At 48.0% G+C, this 23,142-nt stretch overlaps 1 protein-coding gene and 1 long non-coding RNA gene across 2 annotated transcripts; both read left to right on the top strand.

The window, feature by feature from the left end:
- Nucleotides 1-2,823: 2,823 nt before the first annotated feature.
- Nucleotides 2,824-3,152, top strand: LOC121556527. Its single transcript, XR_006660456.1, has 3 exons — nt 2,824-2,858; nt 2,950-3,008; nt 3,112-3,152. It is a non-coding gene; the product is annotated as an uncharacterized LOC121556527 (long non-coding RNA).
- Nucleotides 3,153-19,815: 16,663 nt separating this feature from the next.
- LOC123489136 (gamma-gliadin-like) lies at nt 19,816-21,955 on the top strand. The gene is made up of 2 exons (XM_045219816.1): nt 19,816-20,081; nt 21,428-21,955. The coding sequence occupies exons 1-2, from the start codon at nt 19,857-19,859 to the stop codon at nt 21,953-21,955; spliced, it is 753 nt and encodes a 250-aa protein (XP_045075751.1). The 5' UTR covers nt 19,816-19,856.
- Nucleotides 21,956-23,142: the final 1,187 nt, after the last annotated feature.

Raw genomic sequence — 23,142 nt, 5'->3', positions numbered from 1 at the left:
CCAGCAACAACATGAAGACAGGGGCAGCATATAAGTCAATGCCAGAAGCATTTATTGACTGATCTCAAAAGTGTTGGCTTACAAAAGCAAAATAAGTTATCACAGTAAAAATAATCAAGGGTGTTCTTTCACATTCCTCAACACTGCATAAACAATATGCATTTCCATAAACAAATGAAATATCAGCTGAAAATACAGCATCTTGGTATTTGTTCAGATTGCAGGATCAACAAGAGCTTTTACCACATTTTTTACCTCATGGTTGAATTGGAAATATGTGCACCTGAGCATAATTCACAACAAGCAAGCAGGAGCTTTTGATAGAGGCTACTGAAAACATTGATGCAAGTTATTGGTAATAAGAAATTTTTATAGACTTCCATATTCTGCCCTCTTGTATAGATTTGTGAAAATGAACAGTGATATACATTTTGCCTGAAAACAGAATTTGAAAATAATTTCTAGAAAAGGTAAACACAGCTATCTGTATGGCTTTGTAAAAATGAACAACCATATTCTGGCCAATTGTATAGATTTGTAAATATGAACAACCATATTCTGGCCAATTGTATAGATTTGTAAATATGAACAACCATATTCTGGCCAATTGTATAGATTTGTAAATATGAACAACCATATTCTGGCCAATTGTATAGATTTGTAAAAATGAACATGAACAGATTATTTTTTTTTTTTACTTTTTTTTAAAATGAAAAATAACTATTTTAAACAACATCAACTGTGAACTGATTTGGGGCGTGTGTGTGTTAAAGAGACAGACAGGGAGGGACAAAGAGAGAGAGAGGCTACATTACTTGTACTGAAACTGTTCTCTTCTCTCTTTCAATGCAGCAAAGCGGTCAATGACTTTCTCATTGAAATCAGGCATGCTGAGGACTAGTTCCCTCTCCATGGAAAGCATGGCCAGTGCATTCAGACGTTCCTGGCCCATTGAATTTCGCGAGGAATGTCTTAACTCGTGTCAAAGTTGAGAAACATCTCTCAGCTTCAGCTGTTGTCATGGGAGTAGTTATGAGGATGTTCAACAGAGTCACAGTCTCAGAGAACGTCTCCTGGAGGTTGTAGCTCATGAGAACCTGGTACAGTGCCAGTGCACCACAGTTTGACTTTCTCGTCCTCGGCAAAAAGACCGTTCAGTATCTCCAAAAGCACACTGGCGATTGAGACTGAGGTTGATTCCGAGATGGGAAGGAACTCAAAAAAGCGCTCCTGCACTTTTGTGGTTGCTATCTATGTACCTCAGCACAAGCATCAGCTGTCTCTGTGTAGAAACGTCCGTGGTCTCGTCAGCTTGGATAGCTACGAAGTTCGCTGACTTCACCTCCTCCACAATATGTTCCCTCATGACCGCTAGCATACAATCCAGTAGCTCGTTTTGAATGGTCTTTGATGTGAACTTCTTTTAAGAGACAATCGAGTTGCACTGAACGCTAGCCATCTTTGATAGTAGTACGTGAATTGATTGACGCTGCTACCCGCTCTTTTCTTAGTTACGTTCATGGTTATGTTACGTATGACGAAGCGCGTAAGTGCAAGCCCTCAGAAACCCATAGAGATTGTATTGAAAGCTCTGATATTTGAAAAAAATAGATTTAACATGAGAGTCTATGAGATACTTCTGGGGCGATTTTCAACCTGACTGAAATCGCCAAAAAGCGGGCGGGGCCATTTGAAGCACGACTTTAGCCTGATTGGACATTTAGTGGCAGATCAGACGTCTAGATTAGAACACTGATAACTACTGTTGCCGTGATATAATTGATTAGAAAAAAAATCCCTTCCTTTTCCCGTTTGGCAGTGCGTCGCCCATATCGCCCTAATGAACACACCGCCCCTGGACACACACACAGGTACATACACACATGCATATAGACGCTCACTCTACACACGTACACATGGATGTAGTCCCGTGTAGCTCAGTTATTAGAGCATGGCGTTTGCAACGCCAGGGTTGTGGGTTCGATTCCCACGGGGGGCCAGTATGAAAATATATGCACTCACTAAAACTGTAAGTTGCTCTGGATAAGAGCGTCTGCTAAATGACTAAAATGTAAAAAATGTAATGTTGTATTGTAAATATGTGATAATGGAGTAGTGGCCTGAGGGAACACAATAAATGTACTGGGTAAAGTGTTATGAAATATAATGTGTTTTAAATTGTATATAACTGCCTTAATGTTGCAGGACCCCAGGAAGAGTAGCTGCTACCCTGGCAGCAGCTAATGGCAGCAGACTGTCTGTTTGGCCTCATGGACATGGATGAAATTGTATATGCATTCAATTGTCTACTTTTATGTAAGAAGTTAGACTCTGTGTTGATGGACAATCTCTAGTCTAGCATACGTCAACAGACGACTACAGTTTATATTTTGTCACAATCTTACTGTGTCTGCAGCCTTTTTGCACAACACATTTCTACCTGACCACTGAGGTTGCACCTGCAAAAGCCCCTGGCAGGAACTTCATTAGCATTCATTAAAAGGTGCACTTGGTTAAACTCAACCAGTGCAATGGGTAGGTAGAGTTCACTCTTTAAAACCATCGGATTGGTCCATGATGTGCAAACCCTCCAGCACACCAGCTGAATGAAATCAAGCGCACCTAATCTCAATTGGGAAGTTGGACCAATGGAAATGATGTTCAGTGGCTGGCAGCTGTACCTAATTAACCAGCCAGATTAGAAGGGTCTAGGATTACTTTATAAGGCGCAGCAAGAAAAGATAATCAGATATAATAAGGGGGATCTCCTGGTAAGGCTTCTGGCTATCATTAGTTCTGAATACTGTGTTGTTTTTTTGGGGGGGAAAAATGGCTGTGAATTTTCGTCTGTCTTTGAGGTAAGTTGTATTGCCCTAGTTTGTTTCCCTTGTCTCTCAGGTTTTACAGGTAGCTGTGTTTAACTGATTAGGATGTTTATTTTTTATTTAGAATTACTTGGATTTGTTGCCTGCTGATTGTAGGGATAACCTGTTATCCTCCACCTAAAGGTGTGTTCTACACATTCAGTTAAAATAACATTTATTTTGTGTAGTTCCAAGAACTTCAAATGCTGGTATTTTACTATTTTTGACATTTTGTCTCGTTTCCTAGGTGACTATAGATATCTTCCCCAAATTGCAACAAAGGGAACCGGCTCCCTCGCCCGCAGCAACAAAGGGGAACCGGCTCCTACGCCCCGCAGCAACAAAGGGAACCGGCTCCTACGCCCCGCAGCAACAAAGGGAACCGGCTCCTACGCCCCGCAGCAACAAAGGGAACCGGCTCCTACGCCCCCGCAGCAACAAAGGGAACCGGCTCCTACGCCCCGCAGCAACAAAGGGAACCGGCTCCTACGCCCCGCAGCAACAAAGGGAACCGGCCCCTACGCCCCCGCAGCAACAAAGGGAACCGCCCCTACGCCCCGCAGCAACAAAGGGAACCGGCCCCTCACGCCCCGCAGCAACAAAGGGAACCGGCCCCTACGCCCCGCAGCAACAAAGGGAACCGGCCCCTACGCCCCGCAGCAACAAAGGGAACCGGCCCCTACGCCCCGCAGCAACAAAGGGAACCGGCCCCTACGCCCCGCAGCAACAAAGGGAACCGGCCCCTACGCCCCGCAGCAACAAAGGGAACCGGCCCTACGCCCCGCAGCAACAAAGGGAACCGGCCCCTACGCCCCCGCAGCAACAAAGGGAACCGGCCCCTACGCCCCCGCAGCAACAAAGGGAACCGGCCCTACGCCCCGCAGCAACAAAGGGAACCGGCCCCTACGCCCCGCAGCAACAAAGGGAACCGGCCCCTCGCCCCGCAGCAACAAAGGGAACCGGCCCCTACGCCCCGCAGCAACAAAGGGAACCGGCCCCTCGCCCCCGCAGCAACAAAGGGAACCGGCCCCTACGCCCCGCAGCAACAAAGGGAACCGGCCCCTACGCCCCGCAGCAACAAAGGGAACCGGCCCTACGCCCCCACAGCAACAAAGGGAACCGGCCCCTACGCCCCCGCAGCAACAAAGGGAACTGCCCCTACGCCCCCGCAGCAACAAAGGGAACCGGCCCCTACGCCCCCGCAGCAACAAAGGGAACCGGCCCCTACGCCCCCGCAGCAACAAAGGGAACCGGCCCCTACGCCCCGCAGCAACAAAGGGAACCGCCCCTACGCCCCGCAGCAACAGAAGCACCCGCCCCAACGCCCCCTCAGCAACAGAAGCACCCGGCCCCCAACGCCCCCTCAGCAACAGAAGCAGCCGCCCCCTCAGCAACAGAAGCAGCCGCCCCCTCAGCAACAGAGGCACCCGGCCCCTACGCCCCCGCAGCAACAGGGGCACCCGGCCCCAACGCCCCCTCAGCAACAGGGGCACCCGGCCCCAACGCCCCCTCAGCAACAGGGGCACCCGGCCCCAACGCCCCCTCAGCAACAGGGGCACCCGGCTAACGCCCCCTCAGCAACAGCCCCCTCAGCAACAGAAGCACCCGCCCCCACCGCCCTCAGCAACAGAAGCACCCGGCCCCAACGCCCCCTCAGCAACAGAAGCACCCGGCCCCAACGCCCCCTCAGCAACAGAAGCACCCGGCCCCAACGCCCCCTCAGCAACAGAAGCACCCGGCCCCAACGCCCCCTCAGCAACAGAAGCACCCGGCCCCAACGCCCCCTCAGCAACAGAAGCACCCGGCCCCAACGCCCCCTCAGCAACAGAAGCACCCGGCCCCAACGCCCCCTCAGCAACAGAAGCACCCGGCCCAACGCCCCCTCAGCAACAGAAGCACCCGGCCCCAACGCCCCCTCAGCAACAGAAGCACCCGGCCCCAACGCCCCCTCAGCAACAGAAGCACCCGGCCCCAACGCCCCCTCAGCAACAGAAGCACCCGGCCCCAACGCCCCCTCAGCAACAGAAGCACCCGGCCCCAACGCCCCCTCAGCAACAGAAGCACCCGGCCCCAACGCCCCCTCAGCAACAGAAGCACCCGGCCCCAACGCCCCCTCAGCAACAGAAGCACCCGGCCCCAACGCCCCCTCAGCAACAGAAGCACCCGGCCCCAACGCCCCCTCAGCAACAGAAGCACCCGGCCCCAACGCCCCCTCAGCAACAGAAGCACCCGGCCCCAACGCCCCTCAGCAACAGAAGCACCCGGCCCCAACGCCCCCCTCAGCAACAGAAGCACCCGGCCCCAACGCCCCCTCAGCAACAGAAGCACCCGGCCCCAACGCCCCCTCAGCAACAGAAGCACCCGGCCCCAACGCCCCCTCAGCAACAGAAGCACCCGGCCCCAACGCCCCCTCAGCAACAGAAGCACCCGGCCCCAACGCCCCCTCAGCAACAGAAGCAGCCGCCCCCTCAGCAACAGAAGCAGCCGCCCCCTCAGCAACAGAGGGAACCGGCCCCTACGCCCCCGCAGCAACAGGGGCACCCGGCCCCAACGCCCCCTCAGCAACAGGGGCACCCGGCTCAACGCCCCCTCGGCAACAGGGGCACCCGGCCCCACCGCCCTCGGCAACAGGGGCACCCGGCCCCAACGCCCTCGGCAACAGGGGTACCCGGCCCCAACGCCCCCTCGGCAACAGGGGCACCCGGCCCCAACGCCCCCTCGGCAACAGGGGCACCCGGCCCCAACGCCCCCTCGGCAACAGGGGCACCCGGCCCCAACGCCCCCTCGGCAACAGGGGCACCCGGCCCCAACGCCCCCTCGGCAACAGGGGCACCCGGCCCCAACGCGGCCCCTCGGCAACAGGGGCACCCGGCCCCAACGCCCCCTCGGCAACAGGGGCACCCGGCCCCAACGCCCCCTCGGCAACAGGGGCACCCGGCCCCAACGCCCCTCGGCAACAGGGGCACCCGGCCCCAACGCCCCCTCGGCAACAGGGGCACCCGGCCCCAACGCCCCCTCGGCAACAGGGGCACCCGGCCCCAACGCCCCCTCGGCAACAGGGGCACCCGGCCCCAACGCCCCCTCGGCAACAGGGGCACCCGGCCCCAACGCCCCCTCGGCAACAGGGCACCCGGCCCCAACGCCCCTCGGCAACAGGGGCACCCGGCCCCAACGCCCCCTCGGCAACAGGGGCACCCGGCCCCAACGCCCCCTCGGCAACAGGGGCACCCGGCCCCAACGCCGGGTGCCCCTGTCGGCAGAAGCGACAGGCGCCCTTGCCTCGGCAGAAGCGACAGGCCTTGAACAGCAGTGATGGTTCTCAGGATGTTGGGTCCGATGTCGGTGACAATGAAAGCACTCAAGATGTCAGCTCCAGTAGCGCTCAAGGCAGCATCGTTGAACAGTCTGTTCTCATCCTAATCTAGCTACAAATCGATTTATGAGAATGGCAAAACTGTCTTCTCCCAAACCTGCTACACCCCTGGGGAGGTTATACCTTTTGGATTGCAGAGATGCTCCCAAGGACTAGTGATGTTGGCATCTCTGAACCAAGCATATCCCCACCTGCTAAACTCTCAACCTGCTAAAGGAACCCCACCACAAGGAAAGGCTCCTGGGAGTGTAAAGTTGTACATTGCATCATCTGAACTATGTTTCTGATTTTGTAGTCCTTTTGTACTAATTATCTATCAACAGAATTCTAATGGTGGATTCATCCTTTGGCTGCTCCAATGGTAGTACTTGATTTAAATAACCGGAAATGATGACAATTCTGAGTTGTTGCTGACGCTTTCTTTTGTTCCACTGTATGCGTTTGATTCGGCCAGGGAGTTCCTCCTGCATTACTTGAACAATAAAATATTTTAAATTCAGAAGTGCCTACTTGTGTTTGAAATACTGAGTTCTTTAATGTCTACCTTTTGGCTTGCTGATTGCGAACAGTGTTGGTTGCCAGTGGAGTTTGTAGTGAAAGGGAATGTGGTTCAGTTCCTAATCATTTGGTTTTCAAATATTTTGTTAAATTCCAAGATTGGCTCTACATTAGAGCCACGTTTACATGCACACTAATATCCCGTTATTATTTCGGATACTGACTTATTCGGTTGGCGTTGACGCATATAAACACACCCCGTTTACAATAACCTGAAAAAGCTTATCCCGGTTATCAGAAACCTGGACGAGATGCCTGCAATATGCTGATCGATGACGGGGATACTGTGGCGTGTAAAAACCTTATCCCGTTTCTGCGGTTTGTGCAGGCTCCGTTTCGCATATCATGGGTGCTGTGTTCATCTGTCAAACAAATCACGTCAAAGTAGGCTACCTGCGCATTCCAATCCACAATTTAGCCTATTCAATAATGGCTACTTTCCCCCCTAATATAGACAAGCTTCTGGTTATTTCTGACATTAGGTAGGCTATTTGTCTACTCTAGTTTAGTAGATGCAGCTTCTGTCATTACGTGTTGCCCCAGAAGACTAAAGTAGTGCTCACTTGACGTTTTACATTGAAAATTAATGCATTAGTAATCAAATACCGTTAAAATTATATATTTAGGGACCAGGTAGAACGCTGTAACTCCAACCGTGGAAATGAGAAGCTGAGAATAGGAACTTCAGTTTGTCTTGGGTGCTTATTTTATGTGGTTGAAATGCTGTCCGCTTGCAGAAAGAGTCAAGGATAACACATTACACGTGCATTCGCATTTTCCCAGAGATGCTGATAGAAATGTTTATCCACTCGTGTTCCCAAGACAATTTAAAGTTACATTTGTATCAGTTCACTGCAGGAAAACCATAATTCTGCAGAAGTTAATATTACATGTGAGGTTATAGGCATGCAGTCAGTGTCCATATTTCAGATACTATTACATTTAACCCATACACCTAAATGAGGAATATTCTGTTTATTCATGAATACAGGGTGTTGCATCCTGAGATGCTGGGTCCTTTTACTGAAGACTCCGAAGCATACTTACTGTATAATAAACAGAACAGATGTATTTAATGTTCTCCTTAACACATTCCAGTCGACCACTCTCTACAATGTCTTCAGCCCAGCTCCCCAACAAATTGAACTTTCACCGCCCTTGCATCACCTAATCCAATCACTTCAATGCAAGAACGGAAACCCCATTTTCATTTGTTAATTCAAATAACTCAACCCCTGCATACAAAATCCCATTGACTATTTGCAACCATTTAAAATCTAAACTCATTAACACATAATACATTTCTCAATACACCACACTCCTCCCCGGAATTTCCCACTTCCTCTGAAAACATCATGGGTTTTCCAAAACAGTTTTTCACTTATCAACTCATATACAACCTGTTTACAGATCCAACTGGTCCGAAGGCCTTCTGACCCTTTATGGCCTCTCATGACGCTCTGAACCCTCAGGCTCACGGCCTGGCACAATCTGTGTCTCTGTATGCGTGCCCATCACAGTCGTAGTGTCCAAGTCCCAATCAGAGATGTTCCACTCTGACATATTCAGGTCTTCTCATTTTGTTGCATCATCAAGTAGGTTCCAGGACCAAGTACCCTTTTCACAACCCTGTGTACCCATTTCTCTCTGTCTCCTCCCCGGTAATCTCGGACAAGCACTGTTTGTTCCGACTGAAAAAAACGAAGACTCTTGCCCACCCCCTTGTCCTGTATCTTAGACTGCATGTCAGCTGAAAATCTGGGTTTAACCAGTGATAACCTTGTTCTAACCAGTCTTTTTAGGAACAACTCTGCTGGAGTTTTTCCAGTTGTGGCATGTGGCGTATTCCTGTAGGCAAACAGAATGTTGTCCACACTATACTGTACAGACCGTCCTGATGACTTGTCCTTCTCTAGAGCCTGTTGTAGATTCTGTACAAGTTGCTCTGCTGCGCCATTTGAAGCTGCATGATACAGAGGCAACTTTTTAAAAACATTTAAAAAAAAATGTTTTAGTCATTTAGCAGACGCTCTTATCCAGAGCGACTTACAGTTAGTGAGTGTATACTTTTTCATGCTGGCCCCCCGTGGGAAACGAACCCACAACCCACTTGATGTGTTTCACCCCATTCAACTAGAAGAATGTCTCCATCTCTTTTGACACCAGCTGCGGCCCATTGTCTGAAACACACTCCTCAACTAACCCGTAGGCTGAGAACATTCCCCGGAGTGTCTCTACTGTGGCTGTAGCTGAAGTATTGTATTTCATACTTATATGCAGCTAGTATTAACGCCCACCTCTGGAGTCTGGCTGCTGCTGGAGCTGGAACTCCTGTTTTTGGTCCTAGTATTTTCACAAGAGGCTGATGGTCTGTCAGCAATGTAAACTTACCACCATAAAAAGTGGGGAGAACAAGTATTTGATACACTACCGATTTTGCAGGTTTTCCTACTTACAAAGCATGTAGAGGTCTGTAATGTTTTATCATAGGTACACTTCAACTGTGAGAGACGGAATCTAAAACAAAAATCCAGAAAATCACATTGTATGATTTTTAAGTAATTAATTAGCATTTTATTGCATGACATAAGTATTTGATCACCTACCAACCAGTAAGAATTCCAGCTCTCACAGACCTGTTCGTTTTTCTTTAAGAAGCCCTCCTGTTCTCCACTCATTACCTGTGTTAACTGCACCTGTTTGAACTCGTTACCTGTATAAAAGACACCTGTCCACACACTCAATCAAACAGACTCCAACCTCTCCACAATGGCCAAGACCAGAGAGCTGTGTAAGGACATCAGGGATACAATTGTAGACCTGCACAAGGCTGGGATGGGCTACAGGACAATAGGCAAGCAGCTTGGTGAGAAGGCAAGAACTGTTGGCGCAATTATTAGAAAATGGAAGAAGTTCAAGATGACGGTCAATCACCCTCGGTCTGGGGCTCCATGCAAGATCTCACCTCGTGGGGCATCAATGATCATGAGGAAGGTGAGGGATCAGCCCAGAACTACACGGCAGGACCTGGTCAATGACCTGAAGAGAGCTGGGACCACAGTCTCAATGAAAACCATTAGTAACACACTACGCCGTCATGGAGTAAAATCCTGCAGCGCACGCAAGGTCCCCCTGCTCAAGCCAGCGCATGTCCAGGCCCATCTGAAGTTTGCCAATGACCATCTGGATGATCCAGAGGAGGAATGGGAGAAGGTCATGTGGTCTGATGAGACAAAAATAGAGCTTTTTGGTCTAAACTCCACTCGCCGTGTTTGGAGGAAGAAGAAGGATGAGTACAACCCCAAGAACACCATCCCAACCGTGAAGCATGGAGGTGGAAACATCATTCTTTGGGGATGTTTTTCTGCAAAGGGGACAGGACGACTGCACCGTATTGAGGGGAGGATGGATGGGGCCATGTATCGCGAGATCTTGGCCAACAACCTCCTTCCCTCAGTAAGAGCATTGAAGATGGGTCATGGCTATGTCTTCCAGCATGACAACGACCCGAAACACACAGCCAGGGCAACTAAGGAGTGACTCTGTAAGAAGCATCTCAAGGTCCTGGAGTGGCCTAGCCAGTCTCCAGACCTGAACCCAATAGAAAATCTTTGGAGGGAGCTGAAAGTCTGTATTGCCCAGCGACAGCCCCAAAACCTGAAGGATCTGGAGAAGGTCTGTATGGAGGAGTGGGCCAAAATCCCTGCTGCAGTGTGTGCAAACCTGGTCAAGACCTACAGGAAACGTATGATCTCTGTAATTGCAAACAAAGGTTTCTGTACCAAATATTAAGTTCTGCTTTTCTGATGTATCAAATACTTATTTCATGCAATAAAATGCAAATGAATTACTTAAAAATCATACAATATGATTTTCTGGATTTTCTACATGCTTTGTAAGTAGGGAAACCTGCAAAATCGGCAGTGTATCAAATACTTGTTCTCCCCACTGTATGTGCTTTCTTGAGCAGGGGGACCTTGCGGGCACTGCAGGATTTCAGTCCTTCACGGCGTAGTGTGTTACCAATTGTTTTCTTGGTGACTATGGTCCCAGCTGCCTTGAGATCATTGACAAGATCCTCCCGTGTAGTTCTGGGCTGATTCCTCACCGTTCTCATGATCATTGCAACTCCACGAGGTGAGATCTTGCATGGAGCCCCCGGCTAAGGGAGATTGACAGTTATTTTGTGTTTCTTCCATTTGCAAATAATCGCACCAACTGTTGTCACCTTCTCACCAAGCTGCTTGGCAATGGTCTTGTAGCCCATTCCAGCCTTGTGTAGGTCTACAATCTTGTCCCTGACATCCTTGGAGAGCTCTTTGGTCTTGGCCATGGTGAAGAGTTTGGAATCTGATTGATTGATTGCTTCTGTGGACAGGTGTCTTTTATACAGGTAACAAGCTGAGATTAGGAGCACTCCCTTTAAGAGGGTGCTCTTAATCTCAGCTCGTTACCTGTATAAAAGACACCTGGGAACCAGAAATCTTTCTGATTGAGAGGGGGTCAAATCCTTATTTCCCTCATTAAAATGCAAATCAATTTATAACATTTTTGACATGCGTTTTTCTGGATTTTGTTGTTGTTATTCTGTCTCTCACTGTTCAAATAAATCTACCATTAAAATTATAGACTGATAATTTCTTTGTTAGTGGGCAAACGTACAAAATCCGCAGGGGATCAAATACTTTTTTCCCTCACTGTATATTGAAGCACATCTCAAGACATCAGTCAGGAAGTTAAAGCTTGGTCACAAATGGGTCTTCCAAATAGACAATGACCCCAAGCATACTTCCAAAGATGTGGCAAAATGGCTTAAGGACAACAAAGTCAAGGTATTGGAGTGGCCATCACAAAGCCCTGACCTCAATCCAATAGACAATGTGTGGGCAGAACTGAAAAAGCGTGTGTGAGCAAGGAGTCCTACAAACCTGACTCAGTTACACCAGCTCTGTCAGGAGGAATGGGCCAAAATTCACCCAACCTATTGTGGGAAGCTTGTGGAAGGCTATCCAAACGTTTGACCCAAGTTAAAGAATTTAAAGGCAATGTTACCAAATACTAATTGAGTGTATGTAAACTTCTGACCCACTGGGAATGTGATGAAATAAATAAAAGCTGAAATAAATCATTCTCTCTACTATTATTCTGACATTTCACATTCTTAAAATAAAGTGGTGATCCTAACTGACCTAAGACAGAGAATTTTTACAAGGATTAAATGTCAGGAATTGTGAAAAACTGAGTTTAAATGTATTTGGTTAAGGTGTTTATAAACTTCCGACTTCAACTGTAGTTATACGTAGGCATGTGTAGTAACTGATGTAGAAAATCATCTTTATACTTCTTTAAAAATCTAAGTACTTTCAGAGTTTTTGTAGAATTAAGATAGACTTTATTACACAGATAATAGAGCCAAGGTGGTCTGCAGAGCATCTCCCTTTCCACCTCTCAGCTCTCAGTTTATATACAGTTTCATCCTTACTCATTTTACATACATTTTAGCTTTAATCCCTCCCTCTTTGGTTCCTCCACCATTGCTTCCAGTTTTCACCTTTTGACCGCTCCGCTCACTCCCTTATTTTATAACAGCGGTGAAATCTGAATTCTCCTCTTTCTATATTCAGTTTCTGGAAACAATAGTGACGGGACGAAGCCCTGTCATGTAAAAAATAACAGAGCCATTCCCTGGCTCTGCTCTGTTAATTCTTAAACATATCAATCGATACTTAAACATGGTTTAAACATGGCAGGTCCATTTTCTGAGCCATAATCAATTCTCAACCATATACAGTTCTCATGCATAGTGTATATTTCCCACACATAGCAGGCCCATTCCCAGGCCCCTTCCCAGGTCCATCTCCTGGCTCTGTTCAGGCCTCTTCCTTCTGTACCACTCTGTACCACTTAGTCTTACTGCTTGTCATTGTGATGAACTATGTTTAACTTTATAGTCTGAATAGATTTAATATGTTTAACGTATAGTTTAAATTATAGTCTACTGAAAAATATGTTTAACTTATAGTCTGAACAATGTTTAACCCCTGGCTCCATTCCAGGAATATGCCTAAGGAGGGAGGCAAAAGGCAACAGTCTGGTTTCAGTCACTGATAATGTAGGACAGCCGTGGATTAGGGAGGAGCGAGGAATTCGACCCGAAGTCAGGTCAGATGAAGAGAGAAGAAACAGTCCTATTTCACACACACATACTTCCACGCCCACGATGGTTCTAGCATCAGGCAGGGCCATGACTACACCAGTGAGAGGAACCAATTAAGTTCCTGCCTAGCAACAAAGATGTAACTATTTTTTAACCCTGGCTCAGTGCTTGTCATGTTGCTGATTAACTATGTTTAACTTATAGTCTACTGAGTCTGAAGAGATTTAACTATAGTCTACTGAAAAATCCCCAATATAACCTTGTACATTTATGTTAACTGTTATATTTACTAATAGATGGAAGTATTGTCAACATGGAGTTTGTTTCCCGCTTTCCGTAGCCATTTAAATGTCTGTCATATAACCATGCTCAAAAAAGCCTCAGGTAGCTTACTCATTTACATTTACGTCATTTAGCAGACGCTCTTATCCAGAGCGACTTACAAATAGGTGCATTCACCTTATAGCCAGTGGGATAACCACTTTACAATGTTTTTTCTTTATCTTTATTTTTTATTTTTTTGTCTTTTTCTTTTCTTTTAACTTTTTTTTTTTTTTTGGGGGGTAAGTGGGGGGTTAGAAGGATTCCTTTATCCTATCCCAGGTATTCCTTAAAGAGGTGGGGTTTCAAATGTCTCCGGAAGGTGGTGAGTGACTCCGCTGTCCTGGGCGTCGTGAGGGAGCTTGTTCCACCATTGGGATGCCAGAGCAGCGAACAGTTTTGACTGGGCTGAGCGGGAACTATGCTTCCGCGAGAGGTAGGGAGCCAGCAGGCCAGAGGTGGATGAACGCAGTGCCCTCGTTTGGGGTGTAGGGGCTGATCAGAGCCTGAAGGTACGGAGGTGCTGTTCCCCTCACAGCTCCGTAGGCAAGCACCATGGTCTTGTAGCAGATGCGAGCTTCAACTGGAAGCCAGTGGAGTGTGCGGAGGCGGGGTGACGTGAGAGAACTTGGGAAGATTGAACACCAGACGGGCTGCGGCATTCTGGATGAGTTGTAGGGGTTTAATGGCACAGGCAGGGAGCCCAGCCAACAGCGAGTTGCAGTAATCCAGACGGGAGATGACAAGTGCCTGGATTAGGACCTGTGCCGCTTCTTGTGTAAGGCAGGGTCGTACTCTCCGAATGTTGTAGAGCATGAACCTACAGGATCGGGTCACCGCCTTGATGTTAGCAGGAGAACGACAGGGTGTTGTCCAGGGTCATGCCAAGGCTCTTCGCGACTCTGGGAGGAGGACACAACGGAGTTGTCAACCGTGATGGCGAGATCATGGAACAGTGCAGTCCTTCCCGGGAGGAAGAGCAGCTCCGTCTTGCCAAGGTTCAGTTTGAGGTGGTGATCCAGTCATCCATACTGATATGTCTGCCAGACATGCAGAGATGCGATTCGCCACCTGGTTATCAGAAGGGGGAAAGGAGAAGATTAGTTGTGTGTCGTCAGCGTAGCAATGATAGGAGAGGCCATGTGAGGATACTCCAGGCGCATTCCTGTAATGTTATTCTGAGTTACAATTAAATACTAAAACGTACTTATGTGTCTGGAGTCCTCGCTCTAAGAACATCCTAAGATACTACAGCATGCATTGTATTTGGTGTTGAGATAATCTTTACTCATTCTTTAACCTATAGCTCATTCATCCTGTTAGTCCATTGTTTATCTTAGTTACCACAGGCTCCTAAAGAATGGATTTTTTGAACATGTACATTCTTATAAACCAAGTATTGTTGATGAAATCATTCACTAACTGTATATTATGAGAATTTGGATCTTAAATTGATCTATTCTTTGGAGGGATAACCTGTTATCCTACACCTAAAGGTGTTTGTTCTACACAAATTAATTCAGTTAAAATAACAGTATAATGTATCTATATTGCTTCTCAAATACTTTTTTCTTATTTCTAGGAGGTGAAGCAGGCAGTAGTACCTGATCCTAAAACTGAGTTGTAAAACAAACAAATAAATGAATGTAAATAATAAGCGTGAGTGAGTATTGTTTTCTGCCTGAATCTTATGTAGGCTATGTGTGTGCTCTGGCGGGCATGAGTGTGTCTTTATGTGACGTCAAGTCCGCCGTCTGCGAGTTGACCACAGGTCAGTGGCTACTCACCACTGAGATTTTGGCCGAGTTTGTTACCATTGGCACTGATCTGATGGTTACAATCACAACTGGCTGACCTCTGAAGACTGACAGGGCCTGGAGGGTCTAACAGAGAAAGAAGAATTGGAATCTGTCCTAGGAAAAAAGAACATTAGAAGATTCCAAATGCAATCACAAAGAAACAACAAATACAATAGAATAGAATGATGCAATATATTACAATACAATTAATTTGTGTGTATTTTCTTGCAAATGCTACATTAAGTGCAGACCTGTGTTGAAATGCATGTGTATTTGAGTCCCTGGTATTTAAAATACTTTTTCTGTGTATTTGAGTATTTTCAAATGCACAGCCCAAAACAAGTACTTTTATTTGAGTATTTTAATGGTTATTTGTAAAAACCAAATAGTCTGCCAAATTGTATTTAACGGTATCTTCAGAAACGTATTTCAAATATTCAAATACCAGGGTAAAATGCATGGGAGTGTATTTGAGTCAGTGTATTTCCAAATACATTAAAATATTCAATTACTTGTCTTTTCAAATATAAGATATCTGAATACTTACAAATGTATGTGAAATGAATTTAAATATTTTAAATAGTATTTGAACCCAGGTCTGATTAAGTGACATACATGAAAGATCCAGTCACATTAGGACTGTGTACAGCAGTGGAAGAGGGGAATGAGTGCAGATTTCTAGACATTAAGGGCCATACAATAAAGTAAAGAAGGATTGGAGCACTTGGGGTGAATATAAAAGACCAGAAAAAAGAACAGATTGTCTGCCTGCTGTGCTGAAAGAAACAGGACAAGAAAAGCGACACACACTAAAGAGAGAGAGAAAGTTGAACGGTTGATCCCTAAAAATTCAGAAAAAAAGGAAAAGGAATTTCAAAGCCCAGACTTGGAATCAAGGATAATTAGCAGCTTGGAGTGCTAAGTGGAAACATCAGCCAGAATAGGGAAAACACTACTTGGCAGATGTTGAGATTAAGGGGGCCGGGATATATGAATAGCTATCAATACAGTTGCATGCAAATGTATGTGCTTGTGGTTGAGTACTGCAATCAAAGTTGAGACAATATTGGAAGAAATGCGTCCACAAAAAGAGGGTAGATGGTCGAGGATGATGAGATGGGTTGTTGTCTTGTGTTTTATTTCATCCACATGAAGGAGACCTTTTATGGAGACAGTGGGCACCTTGAGAGGATCACTATTGTTAAGTCGTTGACAATCGTTGGTCACCGCCTTTCAAAGTGTGTTGCATTCTGGGGATCAAATGTGTCCGACTTGAGCCTATATGTCGACTGCATGAACTTTACAAAAATATGTGATCTTAGGTAGTAAACTGCAAGTTTCTGTGTTTTTGTTTGACCAACGCGAACATGACCAAAGACGTGACTGAAACAGGAATTTGCTGCAATTCATGTGTAGCCTACAGTGAATATATGTATGTGATTGAGTCTCTCTCTCAATAATTGATTGTATAATGTACACACATGAGTGGGTTTTGGATACTTTTTTTAACATTATGAAGAAAACATTTTATAAACAATAGCAACACTGCCATGGTGATCTGAGACTTGCTGTTGGAAAACGACATTAGTGTCTGAGTTTCGGCTGTCGCAGATGCACCTCTCCTGACTTTACTACTCGACTTTGGTCTACAGTCAGTTGCTTTAGCCTTACCACTCAAACAAGCCTTATGTTTGCCTCTGAATCATTAAAGACTCAGATCATTGGTGTGGTGTGATTCCATGACGAGAGTGTTGAATTGGTGTCTGCACAATGTGCAACTGAACCTGTTAAACAGCAAAGTGTTGCTATCTTGAATGCACCACATTGCTCATTTAGTCTCTAATCTTCAAATTAACCAAGTGTATTTTGTACAATCAATCATTTAAATTGATCAATGAAGTGCCAAGACAAAACAAAATGTGTTTCTTACTTTAGAGCAGGGGTGTCAAACTCATTCCATGGAGGGCCTAGTGTGTGCAGGTTTTTGGTTTTTCCTTTAAATTAAGACCTAGACAACCAGGTGAGGGGAGTTCTTTACTAATTAGTGACCTTAATGTATCAATCAAGTACAAGGGAGGACAGAAAACCCGCAGAAACTCGGCCCTCCGTGGAATGGGTTTGACACGTGCTATAGAGGTAGGGCTGTCAAACCTGTCAAAAAGAGAAAAAGCAACAAATCATTTATTTTGGTCCTTTGTCAGGAACTAAATTAGGAAATCAACCACACCTGAGCTAATTTCTGAATTCCAAATCAACCCCTAGACACTACACCTACCACCTAGTCACTTTTGGGCATTTGAAACATAGGTTAAAGCAATATGGTAATTATTCACCTTGCCTTCTGATAGGCTGGATGGAATTGTGGCCATATTGCTTATACCTATCCATTCATTTCTGATCAACAGAAGTGTCTAGGCCAGGGTGTAGGACTTAGGAATTAAATGTAGTTCAGTGGTTGACAGCTGTCAATAATTAGCCAGCCACATTAGAAGAGTCTGGGATTCCTTTATAAGAAGCATCCAAAAGGCTTGCAAATACAGCGAAAGAGATATTCTGGTAGGGCTTATGGTGACCATTAGTTCTGAATACTGGTGAGGTTTTGATCAGGGAAATGGCTATGACTTTTGGACTCTCTTTGAGGTATGTTGTAATCCTCTAGTTTGTTTCCCTTGTGTTACAGGTAGTTGTTTAATTGACATTATTTTTTTTCTTAAGAGTTTCTTGGATTTGTTACATGTTAATTGGAGGGATAACCTGTTCTACATCAAAAGGTGAGTTTCTACATTCATTTCATAACAGTTGTATTGGTCTAACTTCAAAGGCTGGCATTTTACAGTTAAACATTTTCTTTGTTACCTAGATGATGAATATCTTGCACCAGTTTACAATGCAGCATGGCCCTATGGAGGATCACTTTTGTCAATGGGCTATGGCAATGACAACTCTCGAAAAGCTCAAATGCAAGAGCAACTGGCCCAGCAGCAGAATCAACCAGCCACTGAGCCTCAGCAGCAGAAGCAACTACCTGCCATGCCTCAGCAGCAGAAGCAACCGACTGCCATGCCACTTAAGTCTCAGCAAGTGTCACCTCTATCCCAAATTCCCCAGCAGCAGAATCAACTGGCCAATGCGCCTCAGCAAGTGTGGTATCCTGCTAAAATTCCCCAGCAGCAGAAGCAACCGTCTGCTATGCCCCAGCAAGTATGGGGTCCAGCTCCAATTCCCCAGAAGCTACCGACCCCCATTCCCCATCAGCAAGTGTGGCAACCAGCTCCAATGCCCCAGCAGCAAAATCAACCGGCCGCTGAGCAGCAGTCACAACCTACTGCCATGCCCCAGCAAGTGTGGAATCCAGCTCCAATGCAGCAGAAGCAACCAACTGCCATGCCCCAGCAAGTGTGGCAACCAGCTCCAATGCAGCAGAAGCAACCACCTGCTATGCCCCAGCAAGTGGCAGCAAAAGCAACCAGCCGTGAGCACGTCGCAACCACTGCCATGCCCCCAGCAAGTGTGGAATCCAGCTCCAATGCAGCAGAAGCAACCAACTGCCATGCCTCAGCAAGTGTGGCAACCAGCTCCAATGCAGCAGAAGCAACCACCTCTATGCCCCAGCAAGTGTGGCAGCAAAAGCAACCAGCCGCTGAGCAGCAGTCACAACCTACCACCATGCCCCAGCAAGTGTGGCAACCAGCTCGAATGCCCCAGCAGCAAAATCAACCGGCCGCTGAGCAGCAGTCGCAACCTACTGCCATGCCCCAGCAAGTGTGGAATTCAGCTCCAATGCAGCAGAAGCAACCAACTGCCATGCCTCAGCAAGTGTGGAGTCCAGCTCCAATGCAGCAGAAGCAACCACCTGCTATGCCCCAGCAAGTGTGGCAGCAAAAGCAACCAGCCGCTGAGCAGCAGTCGCAACCTACTGCCATGCCCCAGCAAGTGTGGAATCCAGCTCCAATGCAGCAGAAGCAACCAACTGCCATGCCTCAGCAAGTGTGGCAACCAGCTCCAATGCAGCAGAAGCAACCACCTGCTATGCCCCAGCAAGTGTGGCAGCAAAAGCAACCAGCCGCTGAGCAGCAGTCGCAACCTACTGCCATGCCCCAGCAAGTGTGGAATCCAGCTCCAATGCAGCAGAAGCAACCAACTGCCATGCCTCAGCAAGTGTGGCAACCAGCTCCAATGCAGCAGAAGCAACCACCTGCTATGCCCCAGCAAGTGTGGCAGCAAAAGCAACCAGCCGCTGAGCAGCAGTCACGACCTACCACCATGCCCCAGCAAGTGTGGCAACCAGCTCGAATGCCCCAGCAGCAAAATCAACTGGCCGCTGAGCAGCAGTCGCAACCTACTGCCATGCCCCAGCAAGTGTGGAATCCAGCTCCAATGCAGCAGAAGCAACCACCTGCTATGCCCCAGCAAGTGTGGAATCCAGCTCAAATGCCCCAGCAGCAGAAGCTACCGACCTCCATGCCCCAGCAGCAGAATCAACTGGCCACTGGGCCTGAGCCACAGAGGCAACCACCTGCTATGCCCCAGCAAGTGTGGCAGCAAAAGCAACCGGCCGCTGAGCAGCAGTCACAACCTACCACCATGCCTCAGCAAGTGTGGCAACCAGCTCCAATGCCCCAGCAGCAAAGCAACTGGCTGCTGACCCTAAGCAGCCCCAGCAAGTGTGGAATCCAGCTCAACTTCCCCAGCAGCAGAAGCTACCAATCCCCATACCCCAGCAGCCTCAGCAAGTGTGGCAGCAAAAGCAACCGGCCACTGAGCAGCAGTCACAACCTACCACCATGCCTCAGCAAGTTTGGCAACCAGCTCCAATGCCCCAGCAGAAAAAGCAACCGGCTGCTGACCCTAAGCAGCCCCAGCAAGTGTGGTATCCAGCGCCAATGCCCCAGAAGCAACCACCTTCTATGCCCCAGCAAGTGTGGCGTCCAGCTTCAATGCAGCAGAAGCTACCGACCCCCATTCCCCATCAGCCTCAGCAAGTGTGGAATCCAGCTCAAATGCCCCAGAAGCAACCGCCTATGCCCCAGCAAGTGTGGCGTCCAGCTTCAATGCAGCAGAAGCTACCTACCCCCATTCCCCATCAGCCTCAGCAAGTGTGGCAACCAGCTCCAATGCCCCAGCAGCAAAAGCAACTGGCTGCTGACCCTAAGCAGCCCCAGCAAGTGTGGAATCCAGCTCAAATGCCCCAGCAGCAGAAGCTACCAATCCCCATACCCCAGCAAGTGTGGCAGCAAAAGCAACCGGCCGCTGAGCAGCAGTCACAACCTACCACCATGCCTCAGCAAGTTTGGCAACCAGCTCCAATGCCCCAGCAGCAGATGCTACCGACCCCTATTCCCCATCAGCTTCAGCAAGTGTGGCAAACAGCTCCAATGCCCCAGCAGAAAAAGCAACCGGCTGCTGACCCTAAGCAGCCCCAGCAAGTGTGGTATCCAGCTCCAATGCCCCAGAAGCAACCGCCTTCTATGCCCCAGCATGTGTGGCGTCCAGCTTCAATGCAGCAGAAGCTACCGATCCCCATTCCCCATCAGCCCCAGCAAGTGTCGTATCCAGCTCAAATGCCCCAGAAGCAACCGCCTTCTATGCCCCAGCAAGTGTGGCGTCCAGCTTCAATGCAGCAGAAGCTACCGACCCCCATTCCCCATCAGCCTCAGCAAGTGTGGCAACCAGCTCCAATGCCCCAGCAGCAAAAGCAACTGGCTGCTGACCCTAAGCAGCCCCAGCAAGTGTGGAATCCAGCTCAAATGCCCCAGCAGCAGAAGCTACCAATCCCCATACCCCAGCAGCCTCAGCAAGTGTGGCAGCAAAGCAACCGGCCGCTGAGCAGCAGTCACAACCTGCCACCATGCCTCAGCAAGTTTGGCAACCAGCTCCAATGCCCCAGCAGCAGACGCTACCGACCCCTATTCCCCATCAGCCTCAGCAAGTGTGGCAAACAGCTCCAATGCCCCAGCAGAAAAAGCAACTGGCTGCTGATCCTAAGCAGCCCCAGCAAGTGTGGAATCCAGCTCAACTGCCCCAGCAGCAGATGCTACCGATCTCCATGCCTCAGCAAGTTTGGCAACCAGCTCCAATGCCCCAGCAGCAGACGCTACCGATCCCCATGCCTCAGCAAGTGTGGCAGCCAATGCCCCAGCAACAAAAGCAACCGGCCTCTGAGCAGCAGTCACAACCTACCACCATGCCTCAGCACGTTTGGCAACCAGCTCCAATGCCCCAGCAGCAGAAGCTACCAATCCCCATACCCCAGCAGCCTCAGCAAGTGTGGCAGCAAAAGCAACCGGCCGCTGAGCAGCAGTCACAACCTACCACCATGCCTCAGCAAGTTTGGCAACCAGCTCCAATGCCCCAGCAGCAGACGCTACCGACCCCTATTCCCCATCAGCCTCAGCAAGTGTGGCATCCAGCTTCAATGCAACAGAAGCTACTGACCCCCATACCCCAGCAGCCTCAGCAAGTGTGGCAACCAGCTCCAATGCCCCAGCAGAGAAAGCAACCGGCTGCTGAGCATCAGCAGCAGTTGCAACCTACCGCCATGCCACAGAAGCAACCAGTTGCCATGCCTCAGCAATTATGGCATCTAGCTCAAATGCCCCAAAAGCAACTGGCCTTAATGTCTCCGCAGAAGCACTTCGAAAGCACTGAAGATGGCGGCTCTGGTAGCTCTCAGGCCAGCATCGTTGAGCAGTCTGTCCTCATTCCAATTTATTCCTACAGTTCCAAATCTCGCTACGAGAATGGCAAAACTGTCTTCTCCCAAACCCGCTACACTCCTGGGGAGGCTGTGCCTGTTGATAGTGGAAGTGCTCCCAAGAACAATCGTGTTGGCATCGCTGAACCAAGCATATACCCACCACTAGTAAAGGATCCTGCAAGGTAATGTACAACTTTAACCTGATCTGAGCTTTGCTTTCTGAATTTGAAGTCCTTTTGTACTAACCATGTATCTACCAACAGGAAAATCTAATGGTGGCTGCATCCTTTAGAAGCTAAAGGTGAGACTTTTTATTTTATTTTAACAAAAATGTATGACATAAGATTTTGTTGCTGATACTGTTTTAATTTCTTTCAGGTTTCAGTCATTCATTTGTGTTGCCCAGAAGTTGCTACTCTTGTGATTTAATCAATAAACCATTTTAATTTAAAAGATGTTTGTCTTTGAAATATTGATGGTACTAGTGTGCTTGCTGATTTCAAATAAATGGTGTGGGATGCCAGTGCAGTTGTTAGTAAAAGGGAATGTGGTTCAGTTTCTCTGGTTTTTACCTTTGCTACAGCGCTCCCCCGGTCAAAGTGCTGTTAATGTGATGGTCCACACAAGCTCTCAGAATGGGACCGCTGTAGCAAATAAAATCACCTGTCCTCGGTTGCAACACTCAGTAACGAGTTACAAACTACCTCTAACATCAGCACGAGAACTGTTCGGGAGCTTCATGACCTGTTTCCATGGCTGAGCAGCTGCACACAAGCCTACGATCACTGTGCAATTCCAAGCTTCGGCTGGTAAAGCTCGCTGCCATTGGACTCTAGCGCAATGGAAATGCCTTCTCTGGCGTGACATGACTCTAAACCATCTGGCAGTCCAAAGTGTGACTCTGGGTTTGGCGGATGCCAGGAGAATGCTACCTGACTGCATAGTGCCAACTTAAAAGTTTGGTGCAATAATGGTCTGGGGCTGTTTGGGCTAGGCCCCTTAATTCCAGTGATGGGGAATCTTTAACGCTACAGCATAGAATGACATCCTAGACAATTCTGTGCTTCCAAGTTTGGGGAAGGCCCTTTCCTGTTTCAGCATGACAATCCCCCTGAACAAAGCGAGGTCCATACAGAAACGATGTGTGGAAGAACTTGACGGGCGTGCACAGAGCCTTGACATCAACCCCATCAAACACTTTTGGGCTGAATTGGAATGCAGACTGTGAGCCAGGCCTAATTGCCCGACCTCACTATTGCTCTTGTGGCTGAATGGCAGCAAGGCCAATGTTCCATCTAGTGGAACACCTTCCCAGACAAGTGGAGGCTGTTAAAGCTGCAAAGGGGGGGAACCAACTCTATATTAATGACCAT

This window comes from Coregonus clupeaformis, unplaced genomic scaffold (genome assembly GCF_020615455.1).
Source record: "Coregonus clupeaformis isolate EN_2021a unplaced genomic scaffold, ASM2061545v1 scaf2774, whole genome shotgun sequence".
NCBI classification, from domain to species: domain Eukaryota; kingdom Metazoa; phylum Chordata; class Actinopteri; order Salmoniformes; family Salmonidae; genus Coregonus; species Coregonus clupeaformis.
Note: the sequence above shows the minus strand (reverse complement) of the source record. Positions and strands in the feature narration are given on the sequence as shown.